Source organism: Anarrhichthys ocellatus, unplaced genomic scaffold (genome assembly GCF_004355925.1).
Source record: "Anarrhichthys ocellatus isolate YVR2014 unplaced genomic scaffold, GSC_Weel_1.0 scaffold1, whole genome shotgun sequence".
NCBI classification, from domain to species: Eukaryota; Metazoa; Chordata; class Actinopteri; order Perciformes; family Anarhichadidae; genus Anarrhichthys; species Anarrhichthys ocellatus.
In genome coordinates this window covers 16,725,498-16,736,733 of record NW_022280031.1, presented here as the reverse complement: position 1 = coordinate 16,736,733, position 11,236 = coordinate 16,725,498, and the positions used below count along the sequence as shown (strand labels likewise).

General features: G+C 42.5%; 4 protein-coding genes across 5 annotated transcripts in view; all 4 read left to right on the top strand.

Annotated features, from left to right (window-relative positions):
• Positions 1-4,691, top strand: part of LOC116379155 (abhydrolase domain containing 6, acylglycerol lipase) — a 7,010-nt gene extending 2,319 nt beyond the window's left edge. The window contains exons 3-9 of one of the 2 annotated variants that reach the window (XM_031842100.1): positions 515-674; positions 776-889; positions 1,688-1,820; positions 1,971-2,122; positions 2,448-2,502; positions 3,021-3,121; positions 3,774-4,691. In XM_031842100.1, coding sequence (XP_031697960.1) covers positions 515-674; positions 776-889; positions 1,688-1,820; positions 1,971-2,122; positions 2,448-2,502; positions 3,021-3,121; positions 3,774-3,953 — 895 coding nt within the window. In that variant the 3' untranslated portion in view covers positions 3,954-4,691. The remainder of the gene's footprint in view (positions 1-514; positions 675-775; positions 890-1,687; positions 1,821-1,970; positions 2,123-2,447; positions 2,503-3,020; positions 3,122-3,773) is intronic. The other variant, XM_031841435.1, reaches the window with a different exon arrangement.
• Positions 4,692-5,283: 592 nt separating this feature from the next.
• Positions 5,284-8,402, top strand: rpp14 (ribonuclease P/MRP 14 subunit). Its single transcript, XM_031849994.1, has 6 exons — positions 5,284-5,335; positions 6,540-6,686; positions 6,870-6,954; positions 7,362-7,438; positions 7,523-7,601; positions 8,317-8,402. The coding sequence occupies exons 2-6, from the start codon at positions 6,595-6,597 to the stop codon at positions 8,371-8,373; spliced, it is 390 nt and encodes a 129-aa protein (XP_031705854.1). The 5' UTR covers positions 5,284-5,335; positions 6,540-6,594; the 3' UTR covers positions 8,374-8,402.
• Positions 8,392-9,839, top strand: LOC116384916 (hydroxyacyl-thioester dehydratase type 2, mitochondrial). The gene has a single exon (XM_031849981.1). It carries the CDS (start codon positions 8,402-8,404, stop codon positions 8,870-8,872), a length of 471 nt encoding a protein of 156 aa, XP_031705841.1. The 5' UTR covers positions 8,392-8,401; the 3' UTR covers positions 8,873-9,839.
• A 488-nt stretch (positions 9,840-10,327) lies between these two features.
• Positions 10,328-11,236, top strand: part of pxk (PX domain containing serine/threonine kinase) — a 23,366-nt gene continuing 22,457 nt past the window's right edge. The window contains exon 1 of the mRNA XM_031845338.1: positions 10,328-10,571. Within this exon, the coding sequence (XP_031701198.1) occupies positions 10,470-10,571 (102 nt within the window). The 5' untranslated portion in view covers positions 10,328-10,469. The remainder of the gene's footprint in view (positions 10,572-11,236) is intronic.

Sequence of the window (11,236 nt, the reverse complement as noted above, 5' to 3'; positions counted from 1 at the left end):
ACACACACACACACACACACACACACACACACACACACACACACACAGTACTGAGTTATGAAATAGTGGTTTTGTCAGCAGCTCTGTGATATGCATAAAATGTCAAGTTATACAACACTGAAACATTACATGAAATAAGATTAGAATTGAAATGATCTTAAATAATAACAATATGACTGAGCGGTTGAATTAAAAAGTTCATCTTAATGAAATACAGCTAAGATCAACCCTTCTCTCTGCCAGTGTCCCCAGCTGTTCTTACCACATCGCACAATCAGAAACGGCTGATTGTCAAGTATGTTGCACACACAAGGAATTTGACTTGGTGATTGGTTATATGTCAATATAATTAATTAAAAGCCAACTATAGTGTAGTGGAGCCTTATAACGATCTTCATGTGTACTTATTGTTGATTATGCAACAACTGTCAGGGCTTTATGCCAGCAGGACTTCAGACATTAACGTTTCTATAATTGTCATAATAACTAGTGATGGAGCTGTGATCCTCCTCAGGTTCGTGCGTCGCAGGCTGGGCCTGGTGGTCCGCTACTCTCACAGTGGAAGCTACCGCTTCTGCTACAGCAGCCGCGGGGCGCCGGGGGGAGCCACGCCGTCACTGCTGCTGCTGCACGGCTTCTCCGCCAGCAAGGACATGTGGCTGACCGTCATCACGGTAACGCGTTACATGTCATTTTTGTCCCCTTTTTTTTCTATTGTGAACACCCTGAAGTGGAACACCGTTTATTTCAGTGAGTCTGTTTTTCTCTCCTGCAGCATTTACCCAGAGGCCAGCATGTGGTGTGTGTGGACATGCCGGGACACGAGGGGACGAGTCGCACCGGTGCCAAGGACTACAGCATTCAGGGGCAGGTCACCCGAATCCACCAGGTCTGTGTCTGTGTGTGTATATGAGAGAGAGATAAATACAACACACTGCATGTCAATGTGCAGTCTGAAGGTGTCAGTGTCACTTCAAATGAACTCAAATGTTTCCTGTTTCAGTTCAAACCATGAAACTATAAAGAGAACTGGATACAGAGTTGGAGGCGGGGCTCCGTTCATTTCTATCAACGTTGCTTGGTGTCACACGAAGCAAAAAAAAAGTTTGACTTCAACAGATGATCCGGCAATCTTTCGCCAATCTTGCCGCATTTTGAGGTTGATGGAGCAAGCGCACTAGCATTTCCTATAACTCCGCCTCCCAACCTTCGGTCCAGCCTATTTTTCGTTCACATGATTGGAGAAAGGAATATAATTATTTAAATAAGGGATAATCCTGTGGTTGTACTGGAAAGTTGAATTACCTCAAAACAAATTATCCGCTAAGTTAAAGACGTCTCTTTCCGAAATGTAAATCCCATAGGAAGAAGTCTTTGCGGCCCCATGGCATCATGTGACGGGCCCGTTAATTATGATTTCATCGTTTGGCCGTTATGTACGATCTGTTTCAAAGCCCGGCTTTCTTTACTGGGGGGCTTAGTGCAAACTCCTGACCAGCTCTGACAGACGAGGTTCAACTTTGTCCTGCAATTTGATTGATCCTTGGCCTACATCTTCCAACACTGAAGATCTGTAATTATCACGTCGCATCTCGTTTGTTTAATCAGCATACAAACAGAAATGTAAAAACTGGAAACAGTTGCTTGTTGTTGTTCAGTATGTTCAGCTTCCTAACAACTCTAACAGTTTGTGCAGAGCATCGGTCTGGACAAAAGACCCTTCCACCTGGTCGGGACATCAATGGGTGGGAACGTCGCCGGAGTATACGCCGCCCGTTACCCAGCTCAACTCTCCGGCGTCACCTTGGTCTGTCCGGCAGGTAAACTCAGCAAACGTCTTGATTTATGGTTCAGTGCTTCCCTCCAGGATTCAAACCTGAGACTGTTTGATGACGCAGAATAATAGACACGCCTCTCTCCTCATCCTCCTCCTCCTCCTCCTCCTCCTCCTCCTCCTCTTTGTCCTCCAGGTCTGGTTTTTCCAACAGAAACTAAGTTCATCCGTCGTCTGAGGGAGATAGAGAATACTGAGGAGTCGATCCCTCTGATCCCCACCACTCCTCAGGAGCTGGACAACATGATGAAACTCTGCTGCTACACCCCCCTCAACTTACCCCGACAGGTAAAGAGCTGCGCTACCTGGTAGTCTTACCTGTAGTGCTATTTATCAATCTCGATTGTTTTGGTGTGAGTTGCCTCGTTTTGAAGGTATCTGCAGGAGAGATGTCTGCTGTCTCTCAAAACGCCATCTATTCAGCCGATATCTCCAAAACTACACCAAAACAATCGAGATTGATAAACAGCACTAAAGGGAAGAGGAAAAATATGTATTTTTGATATTGGGGTGAACTGTCCCTTTAAGGCTTCACACAACATTATCAATATATCAGTGCAACTACTGTTGGTATACAAATATCATGCAAGTGTGTGTGTGTGTGTGTTGCCAGGTCATGCGGGGTCTACTTGACAACAGGATCCCCAACAATGATTTCTACAAAGAAGGTCAGTCTGCTCATATCCATCACCAATACTTCCTCCTCCTTGTGTAAAGATATAGAGCAGTAATGTCTACCTGAGCAGAGAATGAAGTCGCTCTCCCTCTGCATGTTGTTATCCGAGTTTCGCCTTGCTTTGTTGACATAGCTAGGCGTGCCGTGCATGTTAATTCATGTTGGCATGCCCCACTTGTTATCTCACGGCCGCCGCTCTGCATTGCTCTCATACGGCAGTTAGAGCTGATAACGTCATCCTGACCGCGTAGCCGTCACCCTCCGGTTCCCTCTCAGGTCAACACTGTTGGTTCTGTCAACACCTTCGCTGTAGTTTGCACTGTTAGCTCTGTTAGCCGTGAGCCGCCAGGTGAGGCATCGCCATGTTGAGAGCCATTTAGAGGCAATCGAAATGCTCCCAATCTCGTATCTTTCACCTTTTAATAACTGTTGCTACACATGCTTGTGAAATGCTCCTTTAATTTATTGTGTGTCTGTGTGTGTGTGTGTGTGTGCGTGTGTGTTGTTCAGTGTTCGTGGAGATCGTCGGTGAGAAGTCTCGTCACTCGCTGCAGGAAAACTTGCATCTGATCACATCACCCGTGCAGGTCGTCTGGGGGACGGAGGACCAGGTATAAATGAACCACAGTGACGGTCATTTGAAAAGTAGATATCTTCAAGGAAAAAGGCACTCTGAATATGAGATGTTCCTAAAAAAACAGATTTATTGAGTATGTTAACATGCTGATCTTCAGCAGGTATAACATTTGCATTGTTCACCAACTTAATTTAGCGTGTTAGCATGCTAACGCATGTTGATAAGCACCAAACACAAGGTACAGCTGAGGCTGAAGGGAAAGTCATTCGTTTTGCAAGTATTTGGTCATAAATTGAAAGTTTTGGCCACATTAAGATGTTAACCCGATTGGGGCATTAAATAGAAAATAAGAGGATCTTTGGAGTTATTACTGTTAATCGCGAGAGGAACATGAACGTCACCAAATTTCATGGTAATCCATCCAATAGTTGTTAAGGTATTTCTCTAATATCTACAAATATGAACCTCATGGTGGCGCAAGAGGAAAAGTCAGGGGATCAACAAAGTCATCTGGATTTATCCTCTGGGGAACATGAATGTCTCAACAAAATGTTATGAAAGGACAGACTGACCAAAAAGGCTCTACCATACAGCTGTGCTGCAGCTATTAAAGAATGAATATGTCGTATACACAGCAGTGTCTGCTGATCACCAAAGGCTTCTAACAAACCCGTCTGCTCTCTCAGGTGGTGGACGTCTCGGGGGCGGCGGTGCTGGAGGCGGCGCTGTCAAACTGCCGGGTTGTGCTGTTGGACAACTGTGGTCACTCTGTGGCGTTGGAGCGGCCCAGGAAAGCCGCCCAGCTCATCATGGACTTCCTGTCTGCACAGGAAGTCAGCTGTGAAAACACTAAGAAACTTTCCTGAAGAAAACCGTACGACCTCACTCTGAATGTTGAAGGCGAGGAGAATGACGGTTGTGATGAAGTGGTATTGATATTTGGTGATGATACCATTTTCTAGTTCGATATCAGAGTTTTTACATCCGTGAAAATTTAATTAATGCACAAAAGAGGGACAGACAGTCAAATAGTCCTGAAGTTTTTGGACACACAGCACCACGCAGGAGGCTTTAGTCTCTGTTTTAGATGTTTATCTTTAATGAAAACATTCCACTTTGGGATTTTGCACATTTCTCTTTCAGATAAACTGTTTTTGAATCTCCTGTGTCATGTGAATGACAGTTGTTTGTTTGTGTGTGAAGTCTTCTGCTGTGAACCGACTGCACATTCAACCTCATAGAAACACATTCAGAATGAAACATGTACTGTAAGTGAATAACGTTTGATGAATGAGGTGATTCAGTAATGTCTGCACAAAGAGTGTTTCTGGACTACAGAAATAAATCTTATAAATAATAAAAATAATTGTTTTACTGACTGATTGGAAACTTGTGTTCTGTTTAGTTTTTGCATGTAGTAGTACACCAAGAGACCGCTGGGTGGCGACACATCTTTAGAGCTTTATTAAGAACGTCAAAGAGCAAATAATTCATGACAGGATGTACCACTCCAGCACGAACTGGTCTCTGATGAGTAAATTATAATAGTTATTGATAAGCATTTTAAAAGTAACTTGATGTTTTTTTGTTAAATATGATTCGTTGTTTTCAAATACCTCGGCTTAGTGCATAAATTGGGTTAGTGAACCGTTTGTTATGATATAATTTTAATAATTTATTTTTGTTACATTTTGGAACTTATGCAGACTCAGTCCAGAACATTTTTACTGAAGAGAGCATGAAAGACCATTTATTCTATGAAAATAAAATCAGCTGTGACAGAAGTGAAATAAACTAAAAATTCAACAATATCTCATAATTATGACTTGTGTCTTGTGTTATTTTAATGTCTTATGAGAAATTGTATTTAATATCATTCTGAACATTTCAACCATATGTTTCTCTTTCTGATGGAAGTAGAAATGTCTTCAAAAGATAAAAATGTTGTCAAATTACCTGTTTTTATTTCATATACTTCTAACTATTGATTTTTACTTGTCTCAGTCTATTTTTTTATTTTTCTGTACCTGTTTATGTCTTAGTGCTGGTGGTGCAATAGTACCTGAAATTCCCCTCATCTTACCTTCGTTTGTGATTCCTGGATGTTCGATGTTGAGACAGAGTGATCCATCATCTCATTTTACACCTCTGACAATATCCTGCTGTGGTGACTGCGCATGCGCTGATTCTGGTCAAGGGTGCATGGCGCTCACAACACGCCATTATTGCTCAATGTTGATGTTAGTTGGTGAGTTAAATGCTGCAAAACGCAATGATTTTTAAATACTTTATCAATAACAAATGACAGTTCGTTTACTGCTAGCTGTTTTCAGTGTAGCAGCTAAGAGCTAGCTTAGCTTAAGTTAGCTAGTTCACGTGACTTTCCTACTGTTTGACCTCATGTTAGCTAGTTTTAGTGTCAGGCTGTTTGACATGTTTTTGACTTCTCACGTGGAAAAGTTAGTCTGCCACACGTGTTAAGCCTTTATATTAATAGCGTAAGTTAATATTTTAAGTTAGAATGCAACGTTGTAGCCTGGTTGTTAGCTGGCTATCTTGTTAGCTCAGTCCATTATTTGTTTGTGTGTCAAAACGAATTAAACTTTTCAGAAAGTTTGTATTCATGTAATCCTCATAGATGGTATTTTAGTATTACTCTTTTTTATGAAGCTAAATAGTATTGTGTTTGTCCACTTCCTGTGTCAACATGTCGATAACCTGCTGCCTTAATGTCACTGACCTATGATTTGACATTTAGACATTTACTCAAGTACTGACTTATTGTACTTGAGTACAACTTTGAGGTACTTGTACCTAATTGTACTTTATTTTTACTCCATTACATTTATTTGACAGATTTAGTTTCTCTGCAGAGTCAGAAATTAATTAAACATTTAACTAATATTCAACAACGAGTACTTTTACTTTTTGTACTTTTAGTATATTTTATTATTATTATCAAAATATACTAAAAGTACAAAAAGTAACATTTTTAAGATAGATTGATAGAGACTCTGAATCTATTTCTCTTTGCAATGGAATCCTATTAAAAGACCAAAACATCAATATGTCCGTCTCTCAATACTTTCTCTCTTCTCTTGTTTGTGACATAAATCTTTTTTTAAAACATCTGACAAATATATCTTTTCAGCTCAGTATTTTTCTAAAACAGCTGGTCTTTGTAGTTTTCAGCAAATGTTACTCAAACAGGAGGAAACAGTGTGTTTGTTGTGGACTATTTTTAGCGGTGGATGAATCCACATTTGGTGTTTTAGTGAGTATTTCCAGCAGCAGGACCTCATAACAACAGACTCATGGTTACTTTTGACTCGTCTGAACCATGTAACACACACACACACACACACACACACACACAGGATACAAACACAGACTAAACCGCCGTGTTAGTTGATGTCTGTTTAACCCTCAGTGGTTTGTTTTTTCGTCTGAAGTCAGCTGACCGACCTGCTGCTCGTCACCTGTTGGAGTCACGGATGCTTTGATAGAATGAGACGCGCCGACACGAAGAACGAACCTGCAGTTTACCGACGGGTCGTGTTGAAGAACGCCTCGCCGTACCACTACATGAAGGTCTGCCTGTAAGTCACTGTCGCACTGTTAACACATCATCATTTATTGGTTTCTTTTGAATCGTCTCTTGATATTGTAGTGCCTATGTCTGAAACATATATCTGTATATTGACCCATAGTATTTGTACATGTCTGTCCATGACTACTATACTTGTACATTCAACACTCGTGGTATTTCTGCCGGTGTTCAGCGTTCTGGAGGATGAGTCTACCAGACTGAGTGCAGTTGACCTGAAGCAGTTCATCATCACCGGTCTGAACAGCCTGTACGGAGAGGTGAGATCATTAACACGTCGACGGTTCGATTCCCACAGTGTGATCTGTGAGGAAGCCTCCAGAACATGTCCAGCTAGTTCTGAAATTATTCTGATTCTAATCAACTAATTATTGGTTCGGGGAAAAAAGCTTGAAATTCTTTTGTTTCAACTGTGAAAATGATTTCTCAAAAATATAGTTGTTGTTTTTGTTTGTGATTGTTGAGGTTATGCTTTGTTTGTCTGTAGGATAACTCCAAAACTACTTGATACATATAAATAAGATACAAATAAGTGTAGTAGAGTTAAAATTACAACATTTACTTCCAAAATATAGTAGAAGTATAAAGTAGCAGAAAATGTAAATTACCTTAAAGTTGTACTTAAGTACACCACTTGAGTAAATGTACCACTGCATTTGTGTTTGAGGTGGGGGCAGCGCTGACCTTTGACCTGTTGAAGTACGATGAAGACTCCCTCACTGCTCTTCTGCGTGTTTACAGCCGGTGAGTTCAGCAGCAGCAGGATGGAGAGAAAATTATCTCCTCCGACACAAGATGTTTGGTTTAATTGTGTGTTTGTGTTTTCAGGGGTTTGGTGAAGCTGTGGAGCTCCCTGACTCTGCTGGGCTCCTACCAGAACCAGACCTGTGCCTTCAGGGTGCTGCAGGTCAGCAGACTTCACTTCAGTCCAAAAACATGATCTTTATGTTGTGTATCAGCTGCTGAGGGAAAGTTAAACTCTGACTCAGTCTCACATCTGTTCAGAGTGTTCTGCATTTTAAAGGAAGCAGCCTGGAATTCTAGATTTATGACTTTTGACTGCTGGAAAATTCAAGTTATGAGTGTCTACTAGTCAGTTAAACAAAGCAGGAATAGTTATATCAAAGGAATGCTTCATCCCCAAAATATCCTTTTGTACATCAGTTTCACACCTCTGTTGTGTCACACCTTGAATTTTTGAAGAAAGCATAAAAAACTGAATTCTTAATGATCAAAACGTGTGTTTACAAACTCTCACACAACTCGTGCAGTTTTTTATCCAGTCGTTTGCACAAAACTTCTCAAACACGTGCAGACGTGCTGATCGTCCAGCACAAGTGTGAGAATGTTTATACGCAAGTGTTTTAAATGGTAAAGTTTAAGTAAAGATGGAATGTGTGAGAAGAAGTGAGCGTACGACTGGATGAAGGAGACTTTGATTGTACTGAGAGTTTGTAAACCGTAGTTTTGATGTAGTTTTGCTGTTGAAGACTTTTTTGAATGCATGTGTGAAGAACTGTATGTGTCTTTGTTGGATCTGAGAGCTATGATCTGAACAAATGTTTCAGTATATGTTTCTGTGTGGAATCATAATGACAGTTCTTCTTCCTCCTTATCTTCAGGTGTCTCCGTTCCTGCTCGCGCTGACAGGAAACAGTCGAGAGCTGCAGCTGGACTGAAGGAGGAGGAGGAGACTCGTTCTTCAGGATGAGTTTCATGTGGAGCAGCATCTTTTACAAACCGCGGCTGTGCCTCTCTCCTCCTTCCTGCCGGCTGCTCCACGTCGGCCAGCGGGCCTCCCTCACCAAAGCCTTCTCCGCCCGCGACGTGCAGCTGTTCGCCGAGCTGACGGGCGACAACAACCCCCTCCACCTGGACCCGGCCTACGCCAGCACCACCTCCTTAGAGGCGCCCATCGTCCACGGCGTGCTCATCAACGGCCTGATCTCGGCCGTGCTCGGCACCAGGATGCCCGGCCGCGGCTGCGTCTTCCTGTACCAGGAGATCCGCTTCCCGGCGCCGCTCTACATTGGCGAGGAGGTGCTGGCCGAAGCCGAGGTCCGCAAGATCAAGATGTCATTCGCATTCATCGCCGTCACGTGCTCCGTCAGGGACAAGGTGGTGATGGAGGGGGAGGTGATGGTGATGATGCCCGAGGAGCAGCAGAAGATGGAGTGAGAGGAGGAGGTCAGAGGTGACGGGTGCAGTGGCGCTTGGCATCTCTCAAGACTTTTTTTGTAGTTTATTGATCCTGTACATGAATGACTGAAACATGATGTGCGTCTGGACAGAGACGGCTACCAGAGAGACTGATGATTTATTTAGATGTTTATTTTGTCAGATCTGCTCTGTATTTTCTTTAATGTGTGAAATAAAAACTCTAAACAATCATTGAATTTATTAAATCCAGTCACGTCTTGTCACGGTCTTAAGTTCAACAGTTTTCAGGTCTGTACTTGTCTCCCTCTGCGTGCCACATGTCTGTGCTGCTGTCAACATTCATGTCCAACGAGGACCAACAGTCTGCTAGTCTTCAGTCCAACCGATCACCTGAACAGCTGCTTTAGCCGATGACTTTGTCTCATCTTATTTATTCTATGTTAAGGGATGTTAATCAGCAAGTGGACTGCTTTGGTCGGCATATGTCTGGCTAGCCTTGGTTGAACACATTTGATTTTTTAACTTTTGTAGCTTTGACCCCCCCCCTCACCTTTTTTAACTGGTTTTATTCTGGAGGACTTGGATGCTCTCAGACCCTGAAGACTACATTTGTTTTGTCCCTCTGTGCCGGCGACACCTTGATCGTATTCCTTCCAATTTGGCACAAACGTCCACTTGCACTCGAGGTTGAACTGGTTAAGATTTGGTGGCGAAAAGGTCAAGTTCCCTGTGACCTCACAAAAAACACCTTTCTCTTTACAACCTTTGAACTATTCTTTTCAGCCCAGCTGAGAACAAGACCCATCTTTACTCTTGTATGCCATCCGTTATGAGTCCATTTTTCTATGGACTCTATTTCCTTCAGTCTACAATGTTAAACCACTGTCCTGGTCTTGGACGGTCAGCTCTGTGTGATGTCCTTTTTTCATGCAAGTATGAGGATTTAAAGAGATAGATGTCCTCTTTTTAGATTATGTCACTGGGTATCAATGCCAGGTACACAATCAGGGGGTCCCTGGGAATCTTGTAGCATAAAATATCCTCAAGAATCTGAATAACCCTCTCCCAGAATGTTTTAATTTTATACATGACCAGAAAATGTGTGAGCGGCTGGTATTCATCCGCCCAAATTGTCTCCAGCATTGCTGCTGTTAACCCTGTAGTTTTTTCTTTTTCATTCCAGCCTGAAGGTTTGACAAACAAATTCTCAACACAATACTCCAACCATCAACTCCATCAGCTAATGAAGGCCATGAACTCTGGTTGAAAGCTTCTTGAAACAAGAAATAAGCTCAGCATTGTCTTGTGATTTTTTTTGTTTGTTGTTGAACTGGTTTGTTTGACACCTATTTACTTTTTTCAGTTTCTTTATTTGCTCGTTTCTTTTATTTTGGTAAATTGTTTATGTCCTCGAACACTTCCTCCTCCGTACCAGCAGGGGGCGCTGACGCACCTCGACGCTGATTGCAGCACCGCATCCTGGTTTACGGTAAAAAGCTAAGCTAACAGCCAGCGGTTAGTTCGCTTCTCTCCGAGCTGTTGGTGTTCCTCCTCCTCCGCAGTCAGTGGACAGACGGACACGTTTAAGACTAGACTTTCTCCGTTAATCCTCCATATGTCTTTCCTGGAGAAGAAGACCCCCGGCCGGCTGCTGCTTGACGACACCGTTCCTCTAACTGCGGTGATCGAAGCCAGCCAGAACCTGCAGTCCCACACGGTGAGTGTTTACTAGAAAAACAACAAACGTCAACCTAACTAACCCGCTAACAACCTGTAGGTTTAACAGGTGAAACGTTATGTTATTCACCCCAAGAAGATAGATGCTCGTACGTGTCGAAAATTTAGCGTAATAGCGTAAATTGTAAGGGGGAATTTATCGTTTGAGGCAATCGCTGCGTCACCGGTTCCATTATCGGACACGTGTGTTGGAAGCTTCATTTCGGCTCTTTTCTTCTTGTGAATTGTTTCATTAAACCATCTCTTTCAACTCAATATAGCTGTAAAAAATAGTACTATCTCCCCCCCCCCCCCCCCCCCCCCCCGTGCGTCAGTTGTCAAGTCTTATTTTTTTAAGCGTGAGAGTTGACATTGTATCTCCATTATCGGACAGACTGTCGCTGATTAAGCAATTTTTGCATCCAGCACACTGCTGATGTAAAGCGATCAGAGTGGAGCATTGACACCGACTGACTGGAGCACCAGCAGCCGAAAGCAATGCCTGTAAAAGCTCCGAGAACCGTCGCTTATCTATTATCATTAAAGTGAATTATATTGAGAATCATTGCGTCTTATTGATTCCTCGTAAGGCTGTCGAACGTTATTTTTAACAAAAAGTATTGTTAATCTGCAATGGTCTGTTGTAACATTCGGCATACATAATAA